The 22187-nt window shown below is 37.7% G+C and overlaps 3 protein-coding genes across 3 annotated transcripts; 1 reads left to right on the top strand and 2 right to left on the bottom strand.

Moving 5' to 3' along the window:
- Positions 1-157: 157 nt before the first annotated feature.
- On the bottom strand, positions 158-3333 carry LOC137731695 (uncharacterized). Its single transcript, XM_068470880.1, has 7 exons — positions 3002-3333; positions 2621-2792; positions 2354-2403; positions 1772-2072; positions 1258-1446; positions 983-1165; positions 158-800 (listed from the first exon to the last, which is right to left on the bottom strand). Exons 1-7 carry the CDS (start codon positions 3190-3192, stop codon positions 555-557), a joined length of 1332 nt encoding a protein of 443 aa, XP_068326981.1. The 5' UTR covers positions 3193-3333; the 3' UTR covers positions 158-554.
- Positions 3334-5974: 2641 nt separating this feature from the next.
- LOC137732984 (probable beta-1,4-xylosyltransferase IRX10) lies at positions 5975-8697 on the bottom strand. Its single transcript, XM_068472212.1, has 4 exons — positions 8374-8697; positions 7330-7718; positions 6859-7100; positions 5975-6746 (listed from the first exon to the last, which is right to left on the bottom strand). The coding sequence occupies exons 1-4, from the start codon at positions 8468-8470 to the stop codon at positions 6233-6235; spliced, it is 1242 nt and encodes a 413-aa protein (XP_068328313.1). The 5' UTR covers positions 8471-8697; the 3' UTR covers positions 5975-6232.
- Positions 8698-17959: 9262 nt separating this feature from the next.
- On the top strand, positions 17960-20465 carry LOC137731787 (sec14 cytosolic factor-like). The gene is made up of 6 exons (XM_068471007.1): positions 17960-18253; positions 18894-19146; positions 19263-19299; positions 19488-19593; positions 19735-19845; positions 20135-20465. Exons 1-6 carry the CDS (start codon positions 18101-18103, stop codon positions 20249-20251), a joined length of 777 nt encoding a protein of 258 aa, XP_068327108.1. The 5' UTR covers positions 17960-18100; the 3' UTR covers positions 20252-20465.
- Positions 20466-22187: the final 1722 nt, after the last annotated feature.

Genomic DNA, 22187 nt, shown 5'->3' with positions numbered 1-22187 from the left:
ACCAAGTTTTAGTTTTTTATTTTTTTGCTGATTTAGACCAGACCGTCAGATCAAAGTGTTCGCCGCTTGTACCAAGTTCAGTTTTCTTTCCGTTAACCGAATAATATTGTCAATCAAGGTAACAGTCACGAATAACATATTTCAACAACAATTCAGATTGATAATTCGATAACATAATATTTTTCTAATTATTTGTGTATTTTCGTTCTTCCCTCGGTACATAATTCAACAAGGAAGTCCATACACTACATACTTGAGTCTCTCCATTAGTTTGAAGGTAACATAAAATTCGGCAGTCGGATTCAAGAATTTTAAGCTTCACGGTTCGATTTGCGAGCAGAAATGGAAAATCTTGCAGAGACTAACACCGAGCATCATCTACTTGATGGCCCATAATTCTCAAATCCAAATGAAACGTACATTTCGGAAGGTCTACTAGCTTCACTTTCATAGGGTGGGGGAAGGAAAAAGAAAACAATGCCAAACTCACAGGACGACAACCCCCACCAGCTTTATTCAACTCACACAAGTAGTTCTCACCCACATCTTGCATCTTACGGACTAACCAAATTAAGAGAGTTGGCCTTCTCTTGCAGGGTGTCTAGCAGGCTGTCGAAACTCTTCTTGAAAGAATCCACTCCCTCAATTTCGAGTTGGTTCCCAACGTAGCTCCAGTCGATGCCTAACTTCTCCAGTGCACTGTAAATGCCTTCAGCCTCGGATACATTTGAATCAATTGTCCTTGAAACTGTGCCGTGGTCGACAAATGCTTGGAGAGCTTGGTCTGGCATGGTTGAAACCTGCAAAAGGAAAGTCGGCATCAAATATTAAGCAATATAATCAACAAATCAACATTGACAGAGTAAAGTTTCAATTCTGAAGTATATTTAAGCAAGTAATATATCATCACAGAAATAAAAACCATAATAATAATAACAATCATCAAGCACCAGAGATCAGGTTAGACTATAGGATGGCTCACCGTATCAGGGCCTATGAGAGGAGCAACATATAAAGTATCGGGGTAGGCAGGATTCTTGACGCTAGTTGAAGCCCAAAGCAGCCTCTGCTTCTTAGCACCTTTTTTCACCAAAGCCTCCCATCTAGGGCCAGAGAATTTCTTCTGGTAGAGTTGGTATGCCAAAGCAGCTTGAGCTACTGCAGCCTGAAAAAGTTAACTCATCAAGTTAGCAAATCTCACCTTCAAGGCTTTTGTTCATGATTGAAAAATGAGTTGAACTTCTGATTTTGATTTACCTTTCCTCGAAGGTCGAGGGCCTCTGGAGTTCCAATCTTTTCAAGCATCTTGTCAATGAGGGTGTCCACCCTACTGACAAAGAAGGAAGCAACACTTGTGACTCTGGAAAGGTCACTCAGTCCAGAAGCCTCAAGGCCATCCAAGTAAGCATCCATCACTGCCTCATATCTACTGAGTGAGAATATAAGCTGTGTGTACACATTAAGAGAAAGTATGAGTTAACACTTTTACAATAAGGGACTAAATAATTCAGTCGAATGAGAGATGATGCCACCTTCCCCTGAAAACTTCCTCTCATTAAAAAGGCCCTATAAGAACAACGATCACTTTGCTCACAAGAACTTATGACAACTATAGCACATCATGTAGATTTCATTTACACTATCAAAATAACTTATGTTCTATTTAGACACACTTCTGTACGACTTTGTCGGCCATCTATTCTTGGTGAAGCAAAGATTCAAAGAATTTCGCCCCAAGAGGAAAAAATTATTATAGTAGAACTGAACTTACAGTCACATTGACACTTATGCCATTTGCTATAACTTCCTTAATTGAAGGAACGCAAGGAGCAGTTGCAGGAATTTTTATGTAGACATTAGGACGAGCAACTACTTTATGTAGCCATTTTGCAGCATCGACAGTCCCTTGAGTGTCATCAGCAAGTCTGGGAGAAACTTCAACAGAAACATAACCATCACCAGCATCAGTTTGATCATAGATTGACTCAAAAAGTTTGCAAGCATCTTGAATGTCCTTCACCACCAGTTCCCAGTATGCACTTTCAATGTCTTTTCCTGAATGTATAAGTTCCCTGCAAATTCCATTAGCTTAAGTTATTAACATATGAACAAGGTATATCAGGGGATATGCCGAATACAAATTTTCAACTTTCCCATCCCAGACGCCAAGAGCTTATAACCAGAAACTCAACAGAGTTCCATCTGCAAACATTCTATATATTATTTCTAATGCGGTACGATCCTCTACTAGCACAACTGATAAATCTATAAAGTCCAATAGATTGTACACGCCATTCCACTTAAAAATACCCCAATTACAACCCCTTCCAACGAAGAAAAGCATTGAAAATACCTGAATTGATCATTGTAAGCATTTGAAGTTGAGATTGCTTTCTGGAAAATCTGCAAGCATACATTATATAGAGATAGTTATATTGGATTGCGGATAACACACGAAAACTGCAAAAAGACATGCTTAAAGAAATAATACTCGGCTAACATTTTGACAGTTTCACTTCCAACCCCATTTCTCATTTGATCTTAAACCAATAAAAGCATCATCCATGCATGTCAACAAATTAAGTAAAGTTCAAAAAACAAAAAAGAAACGAGTAATCACCGCTGGGTTACTGGTTACACCTCGAACCCCGCTTGCGATAAGTGGAAGCAGATCCGTCACGGGCCGGCAAAGGTTATCATACCAGGGACTCTGCCCTTCCTTCTCGTACAGATCATGCAGATACGTTCTCTTCACCTGACTTCCATTTCCATCACTCTGAGAACACCTCACACTACCAATAAAAGAAGGCCAAAAAATAAATAAACAAACTTTTCGATTCAAATTTCACAATCAATCAGCAACCCAGAAGAGTAAAGATCACAACTTTCAACTTTCAACACAAAAAATACAAAATAAAGCAAATGAAACAAAGCTCAAATCCAGCTTCTCATAAAAAAATTAAACCTAGACAATATGCAATCGGAACAAGGGGAGACTTACACCAGAGAGCCCCGGAGAGAGGGCTTGCTTCGCACGGAGAGCTTGGAGGAGGAGAGTTTGGAGTTGAAGGTGGCGGCGGGGGTGGCGAGGAGGCGGATCAAACACTTGGGCTGCGGCGTTCTGGAGCTGAAGGTTGAGGACAAGGAGGAAGCAGGGGTGGGATTGGAGAGCTTGGAAATGGAAGCCGCCATTGCTGGATCACAGAGAATGGGAGTTGGTGAAGACGCGGAGACTGATTGATTACTGAGGAAAGGGCCCTTTATATTTATTTACGACACCGACGATGAAATTGTTTATATTTTTGTAAGTTTTTGGGGTTAAATATTTTTCGGTGATTTTCTGTAGACTCGAAACGGCAGGTTGAAGACAAGGTCTCAATCGCGACGATGGCAACAGTTGCTAGTGATGTGTTACTGTTCAAATAATTGAATATATACATTAAAAAATTAATAATTTAAAAAATAAAATTTCTTATCTAAAAATATGTGATGTATCAGTCATATTCTCATTATAATAAAAAATTTCTCCTTGTTAGCTAGCTGCTGCGTGGCTTTCACTCTGCAGGTGCCAACGCTTACTCAATCAAGACGTCATTTTTTGTCAATTTTAAAATATATTGATGCTGTTGAAGAATGCTGAGTGAGAATATTAGAAAAGAAAATAAGTCACGAAGTTTGGAACACATTTAATTTTGGATCATATAAATATTAACATTTGTAGTCTAAATTCAATTTACTAAAAATGCCACCTGAAATGTGAGAAACAACACACGATTTTCGAACAAGCAAAACCTTGAAAGGTGAATTACGTTTGTGTTTGGTCACAATTGGTAGGGAAAGATTTGAGCACAAAATTTTGAGTTTAAAAGAAAAATTGTAACCATTTGAATTAGAAATTTTCTGTATAAATATTATCGGAGTAAAACGTGGTTGGTTCAAATGTTAGCTTTTTGATTGTGATTTTATAAATTCAAATGAGGACTCTCCAAAATTTTGGACCACAATATTTGACATATTCATTCAATGTTTGACAAGGAAAACCACAATTGGCTGAGGCACACTCAATCTGCACTATAATAGTTAATGATTACATTGGTGGAATCTAGATTTTTAAATAATGGGATCATAATATTAACCGAAAAAACTTTATTAGATCATTTAATCGAGCACTTAGTAAGCACCTGTCAAGTCCTGCCAACATATGTCGACAACTACTATTATGTAAAGTTTTGTCGAGGGTGGATGTAGGATACTGCAGAGTAATGTTGAAGATTGCTAAGGTTTGTCAACTAATGTATTTCATCGAGCACATAATGCATACAATAGAGCGCACGCAAGAAGGGAGAAGAGAGAGATATAAATGACATAAGCAAATAGAAGAAATAGGAAGATGAGGTTGTAATTTAGTTTTCCTTAACCGTTTATAAAGGTCAAAAATACAATACACAAACAAATATACATAGGGTTTTGAAGTTGTTGGGGTCAAGGGCATCCAATGGCCCCATGCTGATTCCGCCATTTGGAAATTGTCATTGGCAGTAAAATAATCTCATTTTGCAATCAAAACTTCCTATAATTTGAAGAAAAAAAATTCACTTGTGAGAAGTGTAAAATAAAAATTTTAAAATGTCAAAATTGTTCCCAATATATTTTATATTAAAAAAAAATTTCGACCCCTAATTATAATGGGTCACAATCAAACTGTGTTACCAATTCATCGTGCTATAAAGTGCTGCATACTTTATGATGGTTGGTGACAGTTGGTCAAATGGCGCAACCTAATCTTAAATATAATGTGTCATTCATTTATATAATAACAGGTAACTTAATTAAAATATGTGATAATAACATATTAGGGTATATTCATTACAAGGAGACGTAAGATATATCCAAGCTAGAGGTCAATTTTGGAGGAATTTACTAAAAACCGACCTGCCCTAGCATTTTCTATTGAACTTATTTATTTAACACACCGCTTTTGGATTCAAATCTTTTATTTCTTTTAATATAGTAAAATCGTAAATACAATATATATATATATATATATATATATATATATATATATATTGAGCTTAAATTCAACCCCTTTCCTTAACGTAAATAATGGAAAGAGATCCCTTCCGGATCTCTTCCATCAAAACTCATCAATCAATTAATTCGGACTTTTGAAATTTAGTCAAACAGCTAAAATTATTATTACTTTTAAAAAGATCCCTACTTGTAGCTATTGAATCAAATTTCAAAAGCCCGAATGAATTGATTTGTGGGCTTTGGTGGGAAGAGATCAGTCCCGTAAATAATATAGTATCTTAAATAAAATAAAAAATATATATAATAAAATCGTTTGTAATAATTAAAAAAAAAAACCAAAATGATTTTTTTTTCCTGCTTCGGATCTTTAGCTACTACGAAAAATGTACTTTTTCAGATTTTAGTAGCTTATTATTCTAATAGTGACTTGAGGATAGCACGTTAATAAACAAATATACACTGGTTTAAAACATCGTCACGCTCACAATCGCAACCATGTGGATTGATGATTGTGGATGTGGTAGGTAGAACAGAACTTTGAAGGTTGGACATAATTATAATCTAATTACAATTAGTCATAGGGCCAAAATGGATGAGAAGTTGTCTTTATATTGCTTTAAATTGACTTCTCGAATTAAATTGATTCGTCAAATATTTTACTTTAATTAGTTGCTTGACCCCCATCAAATCCGACCCGACCCTTAGGATAGCTCAAGGGCTGAACTTCTATGCCATGGTGTGCAAAGTCCAACGCCTAGCAGTGATGATATTTGTTTGAAATATCATCACCGTAGAGTTTTTTATGCGCAAGTAACTTTTGCTTTCTACCGACACTTAAAATAAGAGGAATTAAAGATAAGTTTTTGCGTCATGAATCAACAGAAGGACCGATCTGTCAAATAAAATTTGTGGATTTTGAGTACAGCAGCACAAAAGCATATCCATGAAGAATCTGCTGAATGCCAGCAGCACCTATACAAAATTCATTAAACAAGAAACTCAGTTTACATTTTCGAGTACAAGGCAGCACATTCTCAATTTGGTACAGTGAGACTAGACAAAACACAAGACAACGGCACAGAGAAATCTGAGGCATCAACGATTCGGCGATATTCGTGGCCCGAAAGGATCTGCTCAGTGCCAATACATATACAAAATTCAGCTGCATTCCGAAAGGAGAAGGAAAATGATAACATTTCCCTTACCAAGGTTTCAAGTCTCCCACTGGACCTGCTGTCCAATTCAGAACCTTTTCATCATCTTTCATGTAAACACTTTGATCGTGGGGCAGTTTGCGTGCCAGCCCGTTTAGTATCTGATGGAAAGCATCCCCTGGTTGTGCAGGTTGTGGGAACATCATCGCCCATTTCATCGAAGGATTCGCCAGCAATCTTTGTTTCCTTAAGATTACTTCTGGTGGAATAGAAGTGAGGATTGTGTCCAGGTTAGGGACATCTTCCTCAGCAACAAAAACACCGATTTCTTCCCATGGGATAGCATCAGCAAAGGGCAGAACAATGTCGTCGGCTATAATAACAGGGATGCAGCCAAACACCACTGCTTCAACTAGCCTTGGACTCCAAGGGGCCCAACCAAGAGGACATAAACAGAATATAGATCGTTGCATGTCTTCGTAATATGTAGTTGGATGGTCCGTGGAGATATCAAAGAGTGGATTGTTCTTGAAATTTTCCCAAACAGCTGCCCTTGCACCTCTGTTAATCAATTAAAAGGGTTAATGAGATGGACGTATGTCTTAAGTCTAACTTGACATGAAAACATGTCTCATAATGTCAAATGGATAAAACACTTTCCAGACAAACATACCTTGCATAGTAACCACCTTCAGGGTCATTATTAATGTCATAAAATAGACCACGGAAGTAGACAAAGATGGACCGTGGAGTTTCTTGGGGAATCAAGTGCGTCTGCATTTTCTGTGGTGGAGCATATGGAGGAATTGTGATTGAACCGTCCTTCAAGCATACGTGGTTCCGTTGTCCAAACGTCTGAACTAAGGTGGCACGCTGGAGTAACGGAAGAATCCCCCGTTCAATGGCTTTCTCTTCCTATAGTATGCCAACATATTTAGACCACATGTTAGTCACGGCTCGTACAAGTAACTTTCTGTTACTTCTGCAAATAATGATTTGATTGGAATGGATGAAATTTTTAGTGAGGTTTTGTTGACAGAACTACAAATTCATGCAAACTTTTCATGTTCCAACACAAATTACTTTTCTTTAACGGTTTAACCCCCAAAAAATCATGGTTACTTACGAATTTGAAGGGTCTTACCTGGTAATGAAAGCAGGCTCCAAAGTCATGGGGAACAACAAAGAAGTGATTAGCTCCTTCCGTTCGATTCCAATAAGGCCAGTTTGTAGAAATGAGCTGTATTGCACTTCTCATCATCCGCGGTGACTTGAAGGGCAATGGCAAGCCAGTGGGGGTAAGGTCACAAGTAGGGTAGATAGGAGTATAAAACCAATCTGCTTCCTCTGGATTATGGGTTCTAACTGGGCTGGATAAGAGGAACCGATGCATGTAGATCTCAGCAGCAAACATATGGTTGAGACATCTCGGGTCTTTCTGAAGGATTTTCTTGTTGTATTTGCTAGGCAGCTCATACACATAAACCTTCAACCTTCCAACTGGATTATCCTCCAAGACATCACCAGCACTTCCTGCATCATTCTTCCATTAAGTCAATCAGAAACAACAACGAAAAAAAAGGGATCAAACAGAATAAAATGCTTATGGAACATAAATTTAAAGGCATTCACAAGAATCCTTTTTCTTACAGTTCATCTTTCCAAGAACACAACTGGGTTCCCCTCTTATCCAATTTCCATGCATAAATTGTTAATCTTTGATGTAATGAACAATCACATTATTAGTCTTTCTTATACAAGTTACAGTATGAACCCCATATAAAATTCAAATGTAACCCTCTATCAACTTGGGCAGACGTGGGCCTACTCACATTGCCTGCACCGTGTTCAAATTTTACTTCCCGCAGTTTAGATTAGTTTAAAGTAGAATACCGCTTGAATCAAATAATAAAACTCCTACTCAACTGGGAGCTAATAAAAACTCGTGTCCCCAAATTAATCCTGCAAGTAAATCCATCAAGAGAAATGCCAAAAATACTGATCCTTTTACCATCAGACAAAGCAAAATTGCAGAATCACTCGGTTTATACACTTCTTATGAACTGTGACAAAATCGGGAATAATTTCAAACACCTGACATCCTACCAATGGCACCTTGTACAGCCAAATGTAGCAAAAAGGAAGCTGCTTTGCAACTAATTCGAAGTAAACAACGAGAAAAACATACCCGAAATCCGCTCTGTTCTTACATTCTGATCAGCTCCAATTCCACAAGCAAAACCACAGACAACAAGAACAGCAAGAACCCACATTTGCGTTCTCATTTTTCACCCAACTGAAAGTTCAAAACCCAATCTTTGAACCCTAAAATTCGACCATAAATCGAAAGAGGTTTTCGGGTTTTCGTGTCGAAGGTGCTGCAATTGCAGTATATATGAAGAGTACGTGATGGGTGGGAGGTCGTGTGGGTAGTAGTTGGGGAGTTTTCTTAGACTATAGGTTTTTGAAAATGGAATAAGAAATGGAGGGTGGAGGGTTTGAGGTAAAGCATCGAAAGGGAAATGCAGGGAGGAATTGCTTGAAGAAACAGTGAAGACTGTATCGGCATACATTTTCTGAAACTGTAGCAAACAAGATGTACAAATCTATGTGGTTAGTGAAAGCTGTATTTGTTTTGCAGGTTTGATGGCAAGTCCATTTCACAAGCAATAAAGCGCCAACGCTCTGCCATTTTTTCCTTTATTTTATTAAATCCACCAGTAGTCGACAACTTCTTTGGCCCTTCTAGAGATTGCGAGTTCCCGTCCTCTCCATTTACATGGGGTTTTCTTTGCTGATTGCTCTAGTTGTGACAATACGAAGGAAATCAAACGGTATCTTTGTCTTTAACAGAAGCGACTAGAGTGTTTTATCACCGAGAATGACCAAGTACAAAATGTGTCGAATGGGTATACGTTCTCCAGTAATCAATCTCATGATCTAAGAGAATTCGCACAAATTTTAAATAATTTTAAATTTATATCGTCGGGAAATAAATATGTCACAAATATGATAGAAGTGATAGATCTAACACCGATGCCCTTATAAAAGCCATCGCAAACAGCGAGGTCACACAATCGCCAAAGCAACACAAACAGCGTTGTAGCAACACAAAATCAACATGTTCTATCGGTACAAACAAAACATAAAACTAGAATGAAATAAAACCAAAATCGATAACATAATTGACGTGTTAAAAAAAAAAAAAAAAAAAAAAAAGACGAGTGGACAGAGGTGACGGGAGGCGTGGGTAGCAGAAATACATTGCTTGCCTAGCATTAGTAAGAACAATACAAACGGTAACTTTGATTATAAAACTGGAGTTCATAGTATGATTAAACATCTAAAAGTTTATAATTAAATAGTATAAAAGAATAACACTAACTCCACATAAAAGATATTTTCATCCCTATTAAAAAAAAACTCAACTATGAGATCATAGCTCAAATCTTCAATGTTTGGACTTTGTTGATGATTTTGTGTTTTTTAAGCTATTCATCAGTACACTTTGTCATATGTTTTATATCAATAACGGTGTCTAGCTTTAAAGAGTGTTTTGCATATTACTCAATGTTCTTTAAAGATTTAGAGGTTGAAAAGAATAGTTTGATCCAATTCTGGATGGCTTAAGGATTGCTCCAATCTCCATAATCTAAAATTGGAGATTGGATAATCTATTGGGGGAACTTTTTTCAAATTGTTACAAAGGATGGCTAGCTATGGCATTATTACCAAAAGCAAGATGCAAGATGTTGTGCATGACCTCGCGCAACTAGTGTCACAATCCGGTAGAGAATCGAAGATAAAATTTGCTTTCAACACAAGACACAAACTCCTCCAATAATACCACATGGAATTTCAGAAGGCAAACATATGATTGACGAGGGATTTGAATGTAGTTTGAGAGATAGAAACGACAACTACAACAACTAAGATGTACTAGAAGGCCTCCAACCAAACCCTTAAGTTAGAAATCATATATATAAATATGTTGCAGTCCTATTGGAATCTGAATGTGAATGTATAAGGCCTAGTGTATCTAGGGATATCTTTGAATATTCTTTTTAGTAGTTAATATCCTATTAGAGTTGTAATCCTAAAAAGGTAAGGAATTAACCTTCCCTACTACTATAAATAAGGCACAATGGGGTGGAATAGAACACACCTCATAATTACATGTCTCTCTCTTCTCTCTATGTGCCGCACCCTTTCTCTTTATGGCCTCCATAATTCTTCAATAAATTATGTCTACAACACGTTATCAACACGCTTTTGACGCTGCGCTAAAAATTTGATCTTCAATATGGGGAGTATTACGTTTTAATCATTCTTTTATGATTAATTTATTATTTTATTGAATTGATATGATGCATAATTCCCAATATTTATATTTTCCTTCCAATATATATATTGTATATGTTTCATATATTTGCCAATACACACACACACACACACATTCATGCACTACGCAATTATAAATCGCTATGTGGAATTTGTGAGTCAAAGAAACGAAATAAAATAGAAGCATGTTTTTTTATTTTTTATTTTTAGGTTCTGAAAACCCTAGAAAAAAAAAAAAAAAAAACAAAGAAAGAAAGAAAATTCACGCTGGAGCCGCAGCTTGCAGCTGCGCTCGCGCCAACCCGCTGAGCTAAGCCAAGCCGGCTTTGTCCCGAAACCCAGATGCACAGAACCACTCCCAGGTTCGAGAATCGAGACGGCGCCTTTTTTTACGTTTTGTAGCTGGGGTGCCCAAATCAATACCAGGCCTTTTGGGCTTTGTCCAGGCTCAGCCCACTTGGGCTTCAAGTTTTTCTTTCTTTCTTCTTTTCTGGGCCTATTGCCCTCTCGCCCCGCAGCCAGCCTAAAGTTGTGCTGATTTTTCCTAACAATCCACTTGGGCTTCTTTTTGTTTTGCCCTATGACATCGCAACAAGCATGCAGCTTGCTTTGCTTGTTATTGGGCTGCCCAATGCAGCCAACCCGAGCCCAATTTGGGCCTTATTTTTCTTTTATGGCATGCAGCCAACATTAAACAATAAATGGGCCTAGACAAATTTTATTTTTGCTTCTACCCCGTATGGTCCCAATCTATTGAATTAATTAAAGTGACCAGCAGTCCATGACAATTAATCTAAAATTATTGACCTGAAATCCATTTTTTGGCAATTAACGATTCAATAAATTATTTATTTTCTTTGAACCATTGACTCACTTTCGTAGTTCCGAAACACTCACACTTGAGTTCCTGAAGCAACTCAAATCCACTACACTTAAATCAGCATATTGCATTATGCGTTCTTGCATGAACCTCTCTTTTATGAACTAAACATTCATAAACTCAATTAAACTTATAGTTTCAAAATTAGTGCATTTGAAACCCGAAGTTTCCATAAAACAATACACCTATAAAAACCTGACATCTTTCATGAAAACCATTCCTTAGAACTTGAATGTTCTAACATTGATTCATATGGATGTTTCATTCCTATATTATTAACCACAGTCTTGTTCCCTCCAATTCAGTAGATTGTCGAACCATCACAAGTTCGATTTTCCTGATTTGGACATTTATAATAGAAACCACTTTACGTGGGGCACAAGACGTGAATCTCCACTTGACTATCAAGAGGCTGAGAAACCATTGAAGCCAACAATGGCAAGGAAGAGCTAAATTAGCCTCCGCCACGATCTTCATTCAAAGACTTATGTCCGAAGCATTATAAACGGAAGTATCTCCCGAATGAGGATTCCATGGCTCTTTGACTCACTCATACAGACTGTCTAATCATGAAAGACATTGCTTGAAGCACACCATGGTTACGTCCATGAATGAGTACAATTCTGAAGTTTATAAATCCGATCGAATTTTGAATGGAGAATATTTTTCTCATCCTTCCATGTTTCTAACTCGCTTATGAAGCAGCAGTGTAGAAAGCGAAAGTTTACCACATTCTCGGATCTGATTACTACCACAAACGTGAGAGAAAGGTATAGACCCAACTTCGGCTAGAGTCTACCGAACGATATAGACTCAGTTCAGCTGGAGTCTACCGAACGGCATGAACTCGATTCAGCTGGAGTCTACTGAATAGCTTGATCCAGTTTGGTTAAAGCTTACCGAATGATGGTGCTCTGCTTCGGCAAGGATGCACCAAAGGTCATACTCTGCTTCTGCAGAGGCCTACCGAACAAACCCTTCCAGCTTTGGCTGGAGCCTACCGAATCCAATTTTGGGTCTGTCTTTCACACTCTAATTTCGAGTTTATTTTTACAACCTATGGTAGAATCAAGGCCTGCCAAAGTGTGGCATCATGCTCAAAGCATGATCATTGGCACCTAAGACCTAAAACTTCAAGAATAAGGGATAGTATTCCCAAACTTAACCCTACAAAATCTACTTCCGTCTTGATGGAATAGCTCATTGGTTATGCAGATGTTCGTGCCCTTACCAATGTTATTAAGGAGTACCATTGTAGTAGTCAATATGTGAGACTAATTTTGCTCTACCAAACACCGTTGGAAGAGTAGAATTTTGACATGAATGGCCTTGTTGGCCAAATCCACCATAGTAACTTTGGTTTATTTTGTGAACATTTTTCCATGTTCTTGGATTCAAGTTTAGTGTATGTTTTAGTTATGGATAATCTTATTGACATTGTCCTTAAATATGAGTTAATTGAATCATATTTCTTGTATACATGTGATCAAATTCAATTAAACACGTGATTAGGTAGGAATGTGGGAAAATTAGTTGTCTGAATGAATGCGATACTACGCACACTAACTTTACACCTAAATCACATCTCTAGCAACGACTTCAGGTTTATCCAACATGATTAAGAGCATTGGCACTCTCATCGTTGTATGAATGGTACTGAATTTGTCACATCCTTGCCCGGGGCAGATCACTTCCCGGCCCCGCTTCACCACCGTAGCACGATATTGTCTACTTTGGGCTTACCATTCCTTCACGGTTTTGTTTTTGGGAACTCACGAGCAACTTCCCAATGGGTCCCAGGGGGAACCATTTCCCGGGCCGGGATGTGACATAATTACCATGTCAGAGACCTTATATTATCCCCATTCCAAAAGAACGTCGTTGAGTTTTCTTAAGGATATTCGAGATGACAATGATCATGAATGAAACCACTGAAGAAAATAGAGTGAAATATCTTTGCACCACCTCCAAAAATGAGCCTGAAGCAATTTACTTGCTTTGGCACAACCATTTGGGACACTTAGGTCAAACAATGATGCTACAACATATCTCCTTACCCTAAGTAAGGATCTTGTGCCTATAAACACACTTTGCCAAGCCTGTTCATTAGGGAAATTGATTTTCTAAATCATCCCTCGCAAAGATACGTAACAACCCTCTTTTCACAATGGATTCAAGGGAATATATGTGGACAAATCCAACCAAAATGCAGACCATATAAATACTTATGATTTTGGTTGATGAATCGACAAACTGGTCACATGTTTGTCCATACACATTGTTGCTAGACCTCATGACTGATTAAAGGTTCACCACCCTACTTATCCCTTAAAGTTTGGGAGACTGGATAATGTTAGAGAGTTTATATCGACATTTTCGATAAAGTATTGCATGTCTTTTGGGTTTATAATTGAACATCGAATTCCTATGTTCACCCAAAATATCCTCACCTAGTGATCGTAAAGCGCAATTTAAATGATCGCCTAGACCTTGGTGAACATACCAAGTTTTTGGTTTCTGCCTAAGGCTATTCAATCTTGTACGCAACTATGTTAGTCCATCTTGAGGCCCACTGCCACCCAACCATTTTGACGTTACAGTTGGTTACAGGGTACGAACCTGATGTTTTTCGTATTTACGCATTTTAGTGTGCATTCCATGTGCCAAGTTGCGTCATCGCAATGTACCAACATAGGTCCTCAAAGAAGGATGTGAATCTTTGTTGATTATGATTCTCCTTCACACTAGCTCACTTAGAGCCCTTGCACGCGATCTCTTTACCGTTCATTTGCGGTTTGTCATTTCAATGAAACAGTCTTCTCATCGTTTGGGGAAAATAAGAACGTAAACATTCCTGTAGAACGATGCAAATTTGCATGGACGTTGCCCACTATGTCTCATCTCGATCCCTATACCGCATAAGTATGATAAGCAAGTGCGATGAATTCTAGCTTTCAGAATGTTGCTCCAAACATATTTCTCTGATCTAGCTAAAGTGACGATATCATATACCAGCTACAAACATGCATGCAAGGATAGACGTACTTAACGGACGTTGAGACAACATCCTTGGAGGGTATGCCGCCCCTGTTGGACGGTCCAGTACATCGGCGGATAGTCAATCAATCTGTCTTCGGCTGGAGCACGACATATTACTCGGTTCATAGGATTCATTTCCCTATAAGAGGAAAACACAGCACAATAACGAATCTATACTTGATCGTTATCTCAAATCATTTCCATCTCATAAGATTAATCTAGATTACTCCGGATGCTTGAAGTTTTTGGTCTAGTATACTAGTTTGGATGAGAAAATGGAATTGAAATGAGATTACCATCGATGATGTTTTCACTTATATGGTAGCTATAGACATAAATGAAAAACGATGATATCAAACTGTGTTCCATTGATTAAGTGAGAACGTAGAATTGATTGGACAACTGAAATTACAATCTTGGTCAAATTCCTTACCAAAGTGTGTTTTGGACCTATCGTTCTTACACTGCCCAAGATAACCCTGTTGTGTTACAAGTGGGAAAGGAAGCATTATAAGAAGAATGAAATAATGCAATATGATGCACGCCTTATTACGCAAGGTTTCTCTCAAACGTCATGTGATTCATTGTAGCATTATGAAATATGGTTAGTATTTTCAACATGGAGATATTGATACGAGGATTGACATGTAAGTTCCCGAATAATTACATGGACTGGTTCAAATAGTTTCAAACCACAGAACACCCTCTTAACTTGTTTAAGGCGTTCACTTACGGATTGAAACATTTCGACGAATATGGTATACCCGTCTAAGTGATTATTTGATCAATCAAGGATATAAATGAATGTCCTTGCATGTTAAACTATGAAATCTTATTCCAAATTACTAGAGTTACAGTTTATATCGTTAACATGAATCTCACTAAGACTCTAGAATAGCTTGTGAAAACTGCTTCACACCTGAAGATGAAATTTGAGATGAAGGATCTTGAAAAAACTTGTTTATGCCATGACCTGAAGTTCAAGCATGGTTCTGACGGTACCTTGGTCTACCAGTCGAACCACACCCCGAATGTGTTACCTTTGAGTATACCTTTGATCGTCCATACGTTACATGCAAATGAGACTCTTGAAGAGGTTATGGAATTTGAAATTTCATATATAAGTTTAACTTTACGCTTCGTTGTACTTAACTCGTTGTATTATATAGGACATCTCATTTATTGTTGATCTAATTGGTATAGATGCAACATCGTGTCTACACTCAACCACTTAATTGGTATTAAAGACGTACCCTGAAGATACTGCGATTTTGGGCAAATTCCAACGCATCTCGAGTCGATCCAACCCCCTGATCCTCGGAATGATACTTGCCTTGTTTGTTATACTGACGCTGGTTACTTATCAAACCCGCATAAGGCAAAATCCCCGAATGGTTATGTCTTTACCATTAGGGATATCGCAATATCTTGGAGGTCTATGATATGACCTTAGTTGCGAAATCTTCGAATTGTTCCAAGACTCACCTTACTTCACTACGCCACAAATGAGACATGGTTAGGAGTTCTTGTTGAGTATATTTGAAGTATCTGTTGTTTTCATCCATCGTTGAGTCCCAACGATGATCCATGAAGACTATGCCGCATGTATCCACCCGACCAAGACATGATACATCAACGAAGTCAACGCCAAGACATATTGCGTTTACATCGCATCAGCAAAGCATCAAGAGATTAAAGCCACACAAGCTAATCCCAGACAACCTTGCCGACCTATACACGATGTCACTGCCGAAGTCAACCTTCCAGAAGCTTGTTCGAGGAATTGGTATGCCTAACTATCATATGCAATTCTTGTAGTTCTCATTTGGAAGTTCTGTCAAACTTAGGGGGAGTATTTAGAAGTATACTCACTTGATCTTAATGTACTCTTTTTCCCTACGATTAGGAGCATTTTTCCATTGGGTTTTTGGTACCTAACTAGGTTTTGACGAGGTACCCATCCTGGGCTGATCATACATTTGTGAGCTCTTCTACCTACGTCCAGAAGATGTATAGTTTTGACCTTATGCAACTTCTCACTTTTCTCCTTAGTCTATGGTTTTTCTCCTACCTTGGGTTTTACCATAACGAGGTTTTGTGAGTTTTACCTTTTTATGCATTCTTCGATTAATTTAAGACTTGTATTCGTTCATTGTGTCAACGACTTCATCAACTGAACTTATTTCATAACTGAAGACCTGATGCGCCATTTACTTGAGTATTTACACACTTAAGGGGGTGTTGCAATCCTATTGGAATATGAATGTGATTGTGTAAATCCTAGTGTATCTAGGGATATTTTTGAATATTCCCTTTAGTAGTTAATATCCTATTAGAGTTGTAATCCTAAAGGGGTAAGGAATTAATCTTCCCTACTACTATAAATAAGGCACAATTGGGTGGAATAGAACACACCTCACAATTACACATCTCTCTTAGGGCAGTAATTAATTCCCAATCCGAGAGATTTCTTGACACGATATTTAATGGAGCTCATAAAAATTTGTCGTGCCAAAAGAGATCGTAAAATTAATAAATTCATTTCATTGAAGACGGTTTTCAGAAAAAAGTATCTGAGAATAAGAAATCACTTACTGCATTTTCATTTTTTGATATGTCTAGACTTTGATGAAATAATTCCTAATCATATGAAAGTAGGTTGTGGTTTCATTTTCCTTGAAATGGAAAACAAGACAAACTTTAATCACAAGCTAATTACTTGTTTGATGAATCCTCTGTCAAGTGTTTCTTCCCAACAAGACTATACCAGACTTCTAATCTGAACCGTCCAACAATATCTAATGGTTCTAAAATTTCCACGTCAGATTATTTTCATTGACTCGAATTAAAAGAAAAGAGTTCGGATCATTGCATGATCATTTTTTTGAGAATCTTGAGAATTCATAAATCATATCCGTTCATCATACATCGTGCGATAAAAAATTATTTTAAATATTTTTATTACAAAATAAATACAAACAGTACTTAATAAAAATTAATTGTATGATGTACGATAAATAAACACGATTCACATATCATCAGGATCTTTACCAGATCCGGAGAGGATCCTGTTGGAAAGGAAAAATCACGTTCCAATCCAGCAAGGATGGAAACCATTTGAGACGCTTTAAAAAATTTGGCATCGCAATCAAGAAAACGGCTTTTGCTGACACGAAAGGGACCCACCTGGCCCACCAACGTCATTATCATGACAATGACACGTAATAGAGTTTGGTTAGTTGGCCGAACTCCGGTCAGACCAAAGGGGCGGTAATAAAGCCCAATTATAATATATACGGAACGGAGAAACGGTGACGGGCGTTAGTCAACGTACACAAGCAAGAGTCAACAGTGGGAGGTGCAAAACATTTTGTAAGTTGGTTTTGTTAGGTTTTGACGGAATCTCACGAGGTCCGTCAAATTCCGGGGATCGGCAGGCAGACCAACTCAGCTCGGCCATCTATTGACAATTCTCAACTGCCTTCATTTAAGTCCTCCATCTCTCTCTCTCTCTCTCTCTCTCTCTCTTTCTCTCTCTAGATATTTATCAAGAATTTGGAAAGCTGGGTTTTGTGGTAGGAAGTGGGAAGATCACAGAGGAGGTGGTTGAATATAATTGGATTGAAAATTTAGCTGCAAGAGAGAGAGAGAGAGAATGGAATCATCGAATGGGAATGGGAGTGGGAAAGGGATGCAAGAAGCATATGAGGAAGTGGAAGAAGAAGCAAACTTTGAGAGCGACGAGATAGAGAGAAACAAAATGGGAATCATGAGAGCACTTGTGGAAAGAGAAGATCCCTCCTCCAAGGTTGGGATTTGGAATTGGATTACTCCTTCCTCTCTCTTTCCCTTTCCTCTTTTTGCTTCTTTTTTCTTTCTTTTTCTTTTTTCTCCTTTGCTTTTGTTGAATGGTTTTTATTTATTTACATATAAATATTCTAATTTACTCTAGTTACGAGAAAAAGGGTTAAAATTTGGTCGTAATGGCAGACACATTGGTTTAACCAACTGATCTAATTCACGTTAGTTATACGTGATGATTATGGATTTGGTTCTTCATTAATCCTAAGAAGTACCTTTTGTTAGCATTTCTGTCCAATGTCGCTACTTTTGCTTAGATTTTTTATGTTAAAAATGGTTGTGATTTCAGATGTTTGTGATTGTTGTATATCGAGCAAGTGTGGTTAAATTGGTTTGGTAGGAAATGCAACCGAGTTCAATTGAATTGTTTAATGCTCAAATTTCTTATGGAAGTAAGAATTTAATTTTGGTTAATCCAGGAAAATTCATAAACTTATTACTTGCGTTAGTCCTAAAATTAGTGTTTAATTTGAAGCTTTTGCATACCTAATTCACTCTGTGGGCCTTATATGCATCTAGATTGCTCGCATTGTTCACATTCTTCATACATTTGCATAATGCTGGTGTGCTGGTGTGCTGTTATGCAGGATGTGGATGATTCCATGATTCGGAGATTTCTTCGGGCGCGTGATCTGGATATTGAGAAGGCTACTAACATGTTCCTCAAGTATCTGAGTTGGAAGAAGCCATTTGTGCCAAATGGTTCAATCTCGGAGTCAGAGATTCCAAAACAACTTGCTCAGAACAAGCTGTTTATGCAAGGTGTGGACAAGACGGGACGCCCCATTGTGGTTGTGTATGGTGGGCGGCATAAGCAGACCACACTCGAAGAGTTCAAACGTATGTACTACATTTTCGGGGACTCTGATAATTTATGAGACTGCATATATTTTGGATTTGAGATAAGATTCTGAGAAATGCTTTCAGTTTTAAGTTTTCGACATTGCCCTTTGCAGGTTTTGTAGTCTACACCCTTGAAAAAATATGTTCCAGGTAACTCAATCTTCGTTATGACAATGTATTTTTGGTGGTTCGATCATTTTTGTATGATAGGTTTGATGGATTATCGATATCTTTGAATGAGCGCAGAACGATTGTATTACGAAGTTAACCTGGTAAGAGTTGAGATGTGAACTGCTATGTCATAGACTCATACGTAATATGTTGGCTTTATCTTTCAGAATGCCAGCAGGAAAGGAAAAGTTTGTGTCCATTGCAGATATTGAAGGATGGGGATATACCAATAGCGATGTTCGTGGATACTTGGCAGCTCTGACAATCTTACAGGTTCAAATTAGCTCGATCCATTTTATCAAATGAGATTTGTCTTTAATCGATTTGTTGAATGAATGCAATCGGAGTGTGTGTACCCGTTCTGTTCAATTGTGTGATTTTGCTTTTGCATCTGCACTTTGTTGTCTTGGGCAGGACTGCTACCCGGAGAGGCTTGGCAAGTTATTTCTTGTCCATGTGCCTTATGTATTCATGACTGCTTGGAAGATGGTTTACCCATTTATTGACAGCAAAACCAAAAAGAAGGTAAACTAATTTGCAGCCGCTACCGTAATCTTTCTTTTTCTTGTGGTCAACGGGGGAGTAGAGATACGAAATCAAGACCCCTTCCAACATTGGGAAGAGAAGTACCACTAGACTGCTTGGATGATGCTAACATTGTTAATGTAGATAAACGAGAAACGTTGAATATGTCATGAACCTCATAAGGAAAATAATTTGATGCACTGTCAGACCCGGAGGCTCAAGGGAGATACTTTTGTTTGTTCAACATCACGTTATAACTAAATCTTCTGTTTACCATGTATCGTTGCAGATCATTTTTGTCGAAAACAAAAAGCTGAACTCAACCTTGCTGAAAGATATCGATGAGAGCCAGCTCCCAGAGGTATATGGAGGCAAACTGCCATTAGTTCCTATCCAAAACTGCTAGCTTCTTTTCTTAAATACATGTGGATGTAAACTCTTATTAGTTCCTGTCCGAAGACTCTGCCAACTTCTTCATGAGAAGAAGTTGTTGCCCTTATGTTCTACTACTTGTACGCCATTATTTTTCCGCCTATTGCATTGTGATTTACTACTGCATATGTTTCGGGATAACTTACAACGGAAGACGGTTTTTGTGATTTTAGTGAGTTACGTTTATGTATGTGTCGGACTGTAACTTATAGCAAAGGAATGCTGGCCAGAGTAAGTTTAAGAGCAATGCCTGAAAGTAAACGATCGAAATTAGCAGCGTTTGGTTGCCCAGATTATTGGACCTTCGTCCACGGACATACCAAGGCGAATGCAAAACTAGCCACCTATTGTTGTGCAGGTTCCGGAAACATTTCATCTGGCGTTGCAAGAGATGGAATAGAAGTCATCTTGCATTTACTAAATTTGATAAATATAAATAACTGCAAGATAAAACTTGAAACTAGGGTTTAATTCTTTTCGTTGTATATTTCTTACTCTCAGAGGTAATGCATACACACACACACATCCACATCTTGTGGTACAAGCAAATATTAAAGGACTCCAAGCTAATGTAGGAAGGAATCTACACCAAATTAAGAAACCTAATTACATTACAATTCTATTTGGTTGACTCATGCCATTACTCTCCCCCAAGTTAGTTTGCAAATTTCTCCCAAGCCCAACTTGTCCAATGAATCACGAAATCTTCTAGTAAGAATGGCATGTGTTAGGATATCTGCTAATTGTTCTTCAGTCCTCACAAATGGAATATCAACTAACTTAGTGTTAGATATATGTCAACAATCTGTGATAAAATTATATATGCTAATAAATAATAAATGAGAATAGGAAATTAACAGAGGATAAACAAAACAAAAATATAAAACATACAACTTGAAGATCGAGGCTTGCGTACCGCAATGTCCTTGAAACAGAAATTTCGTCCCTAGGATTCAACTAGGATTCAACGATCAAGTTAGAATTCCAGCACCGGAAAATTTAACTTCTGGTGAATTTATGTGTGATTCTCTCAGTAAGAAGGTTTAGGAATGTAGAAGAAGAATTTGATAATTTATGTGTTCTAAATGTCATGTAGATGGATGTATATATAGTGGGATTATGCTTGTTCGCAACAGGTATGAGAATGTGATGTGACTGTTGCGAGACATCTCTTCAGAGGAGTGCTGTGCTCTCTGCGTTTTTCCATTGGCTTCAGACTTCTTCTGAAAAGATAAGTCTGTTCAAAAATAATTTAATTAAATTCGAAATTAATTAAAAAATAATAATTAATTAAAGAATTTAATGTTCAGAGCCCAAGAGGCCCAAGGCCCATCTTTTGATAATTAATTATTAATTAATTATCAATTAATTAGTACATCCTAAAGCCCAACCCCAAGGTTGAGCCCAATTTCATTCTTAAATGTCCATTACTCCAATCACTTTCTATAAGAGAAAAACCCTTATAAAGTGAGGAAACCTTTTAGGAATGGCCAATATGAGACAATGAAATTTCTACTCAAAATTTCCAACAACACCCCACATTTGAGTTGAAATTTCATTCAAACTCCAACAATACCCCACATTTGAATGCAAATGTATGACTAGGCTGCCTAAAACTGAGAGATAATAAACATGATATGCATCGAGTGAAGTGTCTTTTGGACTTGAACTTACCCTAGTAAAAATATATCGGGTTTACTTGGTGATGCAGTGGATGTGGAAGATTTTGAACTGTTCACCGCAGTAGTAAACCGAGACAATATGCTACACACATATCACGTTTGCCACACGTTAATTCATACAATTGTGTTCATTTTGGCCCTGAACAGATCCTGGATTTCGTAGAAGCTTTAGAGAATTTAGCCATTTCAATTCTCATAAATGCGGCCCCATTTACTCCTATGTAGGTG

The sequence above is a fragment of the Pyrus communis genome, chromosome 4, assembly GCF_963583255.1.
Source record: "Pyrus communis chromosome 4, drPyrComm1.1, whole genome shotgun sequence".
NCBI lineage: Eukaryota > Viridiplantae > Streptophyta > Magnoliopsida > Rosales > Rosaceae > Pyrus > Pyrus communis.
Note: the sequence above shows the minus strand (reverse complement) of the source record. Positions and strands in the feature narration are given on the sequence as shown.

Bases quoted from the DNA above. Each gene is read 5' to 3' on its own strand.
- LOC137731695 (XM_068470880.1), bottom strand. From the start codon at position 3,192: ATGGCGGCTTCCATTTCCAAGCTCTCCAATCCCACCCCTGCTTCCTCC. The intron at 1,447-1,771 runs GTAAGTTCAGTT...GTGTACACACAG, and splicing joins GCATAAGTGTCAATGTGACT to CTTATATTCTCACTCAGTAG. The intron at 801-982 runs GTGAGCCATCCT...TTCCTTTTGCAG, and splicing joins CTCTCATAGGCCCTGATACG to GTTTCAACCATGCCAGACCA.
- LOC137732984 (XM_068472212.1), bottom strand. From the start codon at position 8,470: ATGAGAACGCAAATGTGGGTTCTTGCTGTTCTTGTTGTCTGTGGTTTT. The intron at 7,719-8,373 runs GTATGTTTTTCT...AGAATGATGCAG, and splicing joins AAGAACAGAGCGGATTTCGG to GAAGTGCTGGTGATGTCTTG. The intron at 6,747-6,858 runs GTATGTTTGTCT...ATTGATTAACAG, and splicing joins GAAGGTGGTTACTATGCAAG to AGGTGCAAGGGCAGCTGTTT.
- LOC137731787 (XM_068471007.1), top strand. From the start codon at position 18,101: ATGGAATCATCGAATGGGAATGGGAGTGGGAAAGGGATGCAAGAAGCA. The intron at 19,300-19,487 runs GTAACTCAATCT...TTTATCTTTCAG, and splicing joins CTTGAAAAAATATGTTCCAG to AATGCCAGCAGGAAAGGAAA. The intron at 19,846-20,134 runs GTAAACTAATTT...GTATCGTTGCAG, and splicing joins ACAGCAAAACCAAAAAGAAG to ATCATTTTTGTCGAAAACAA.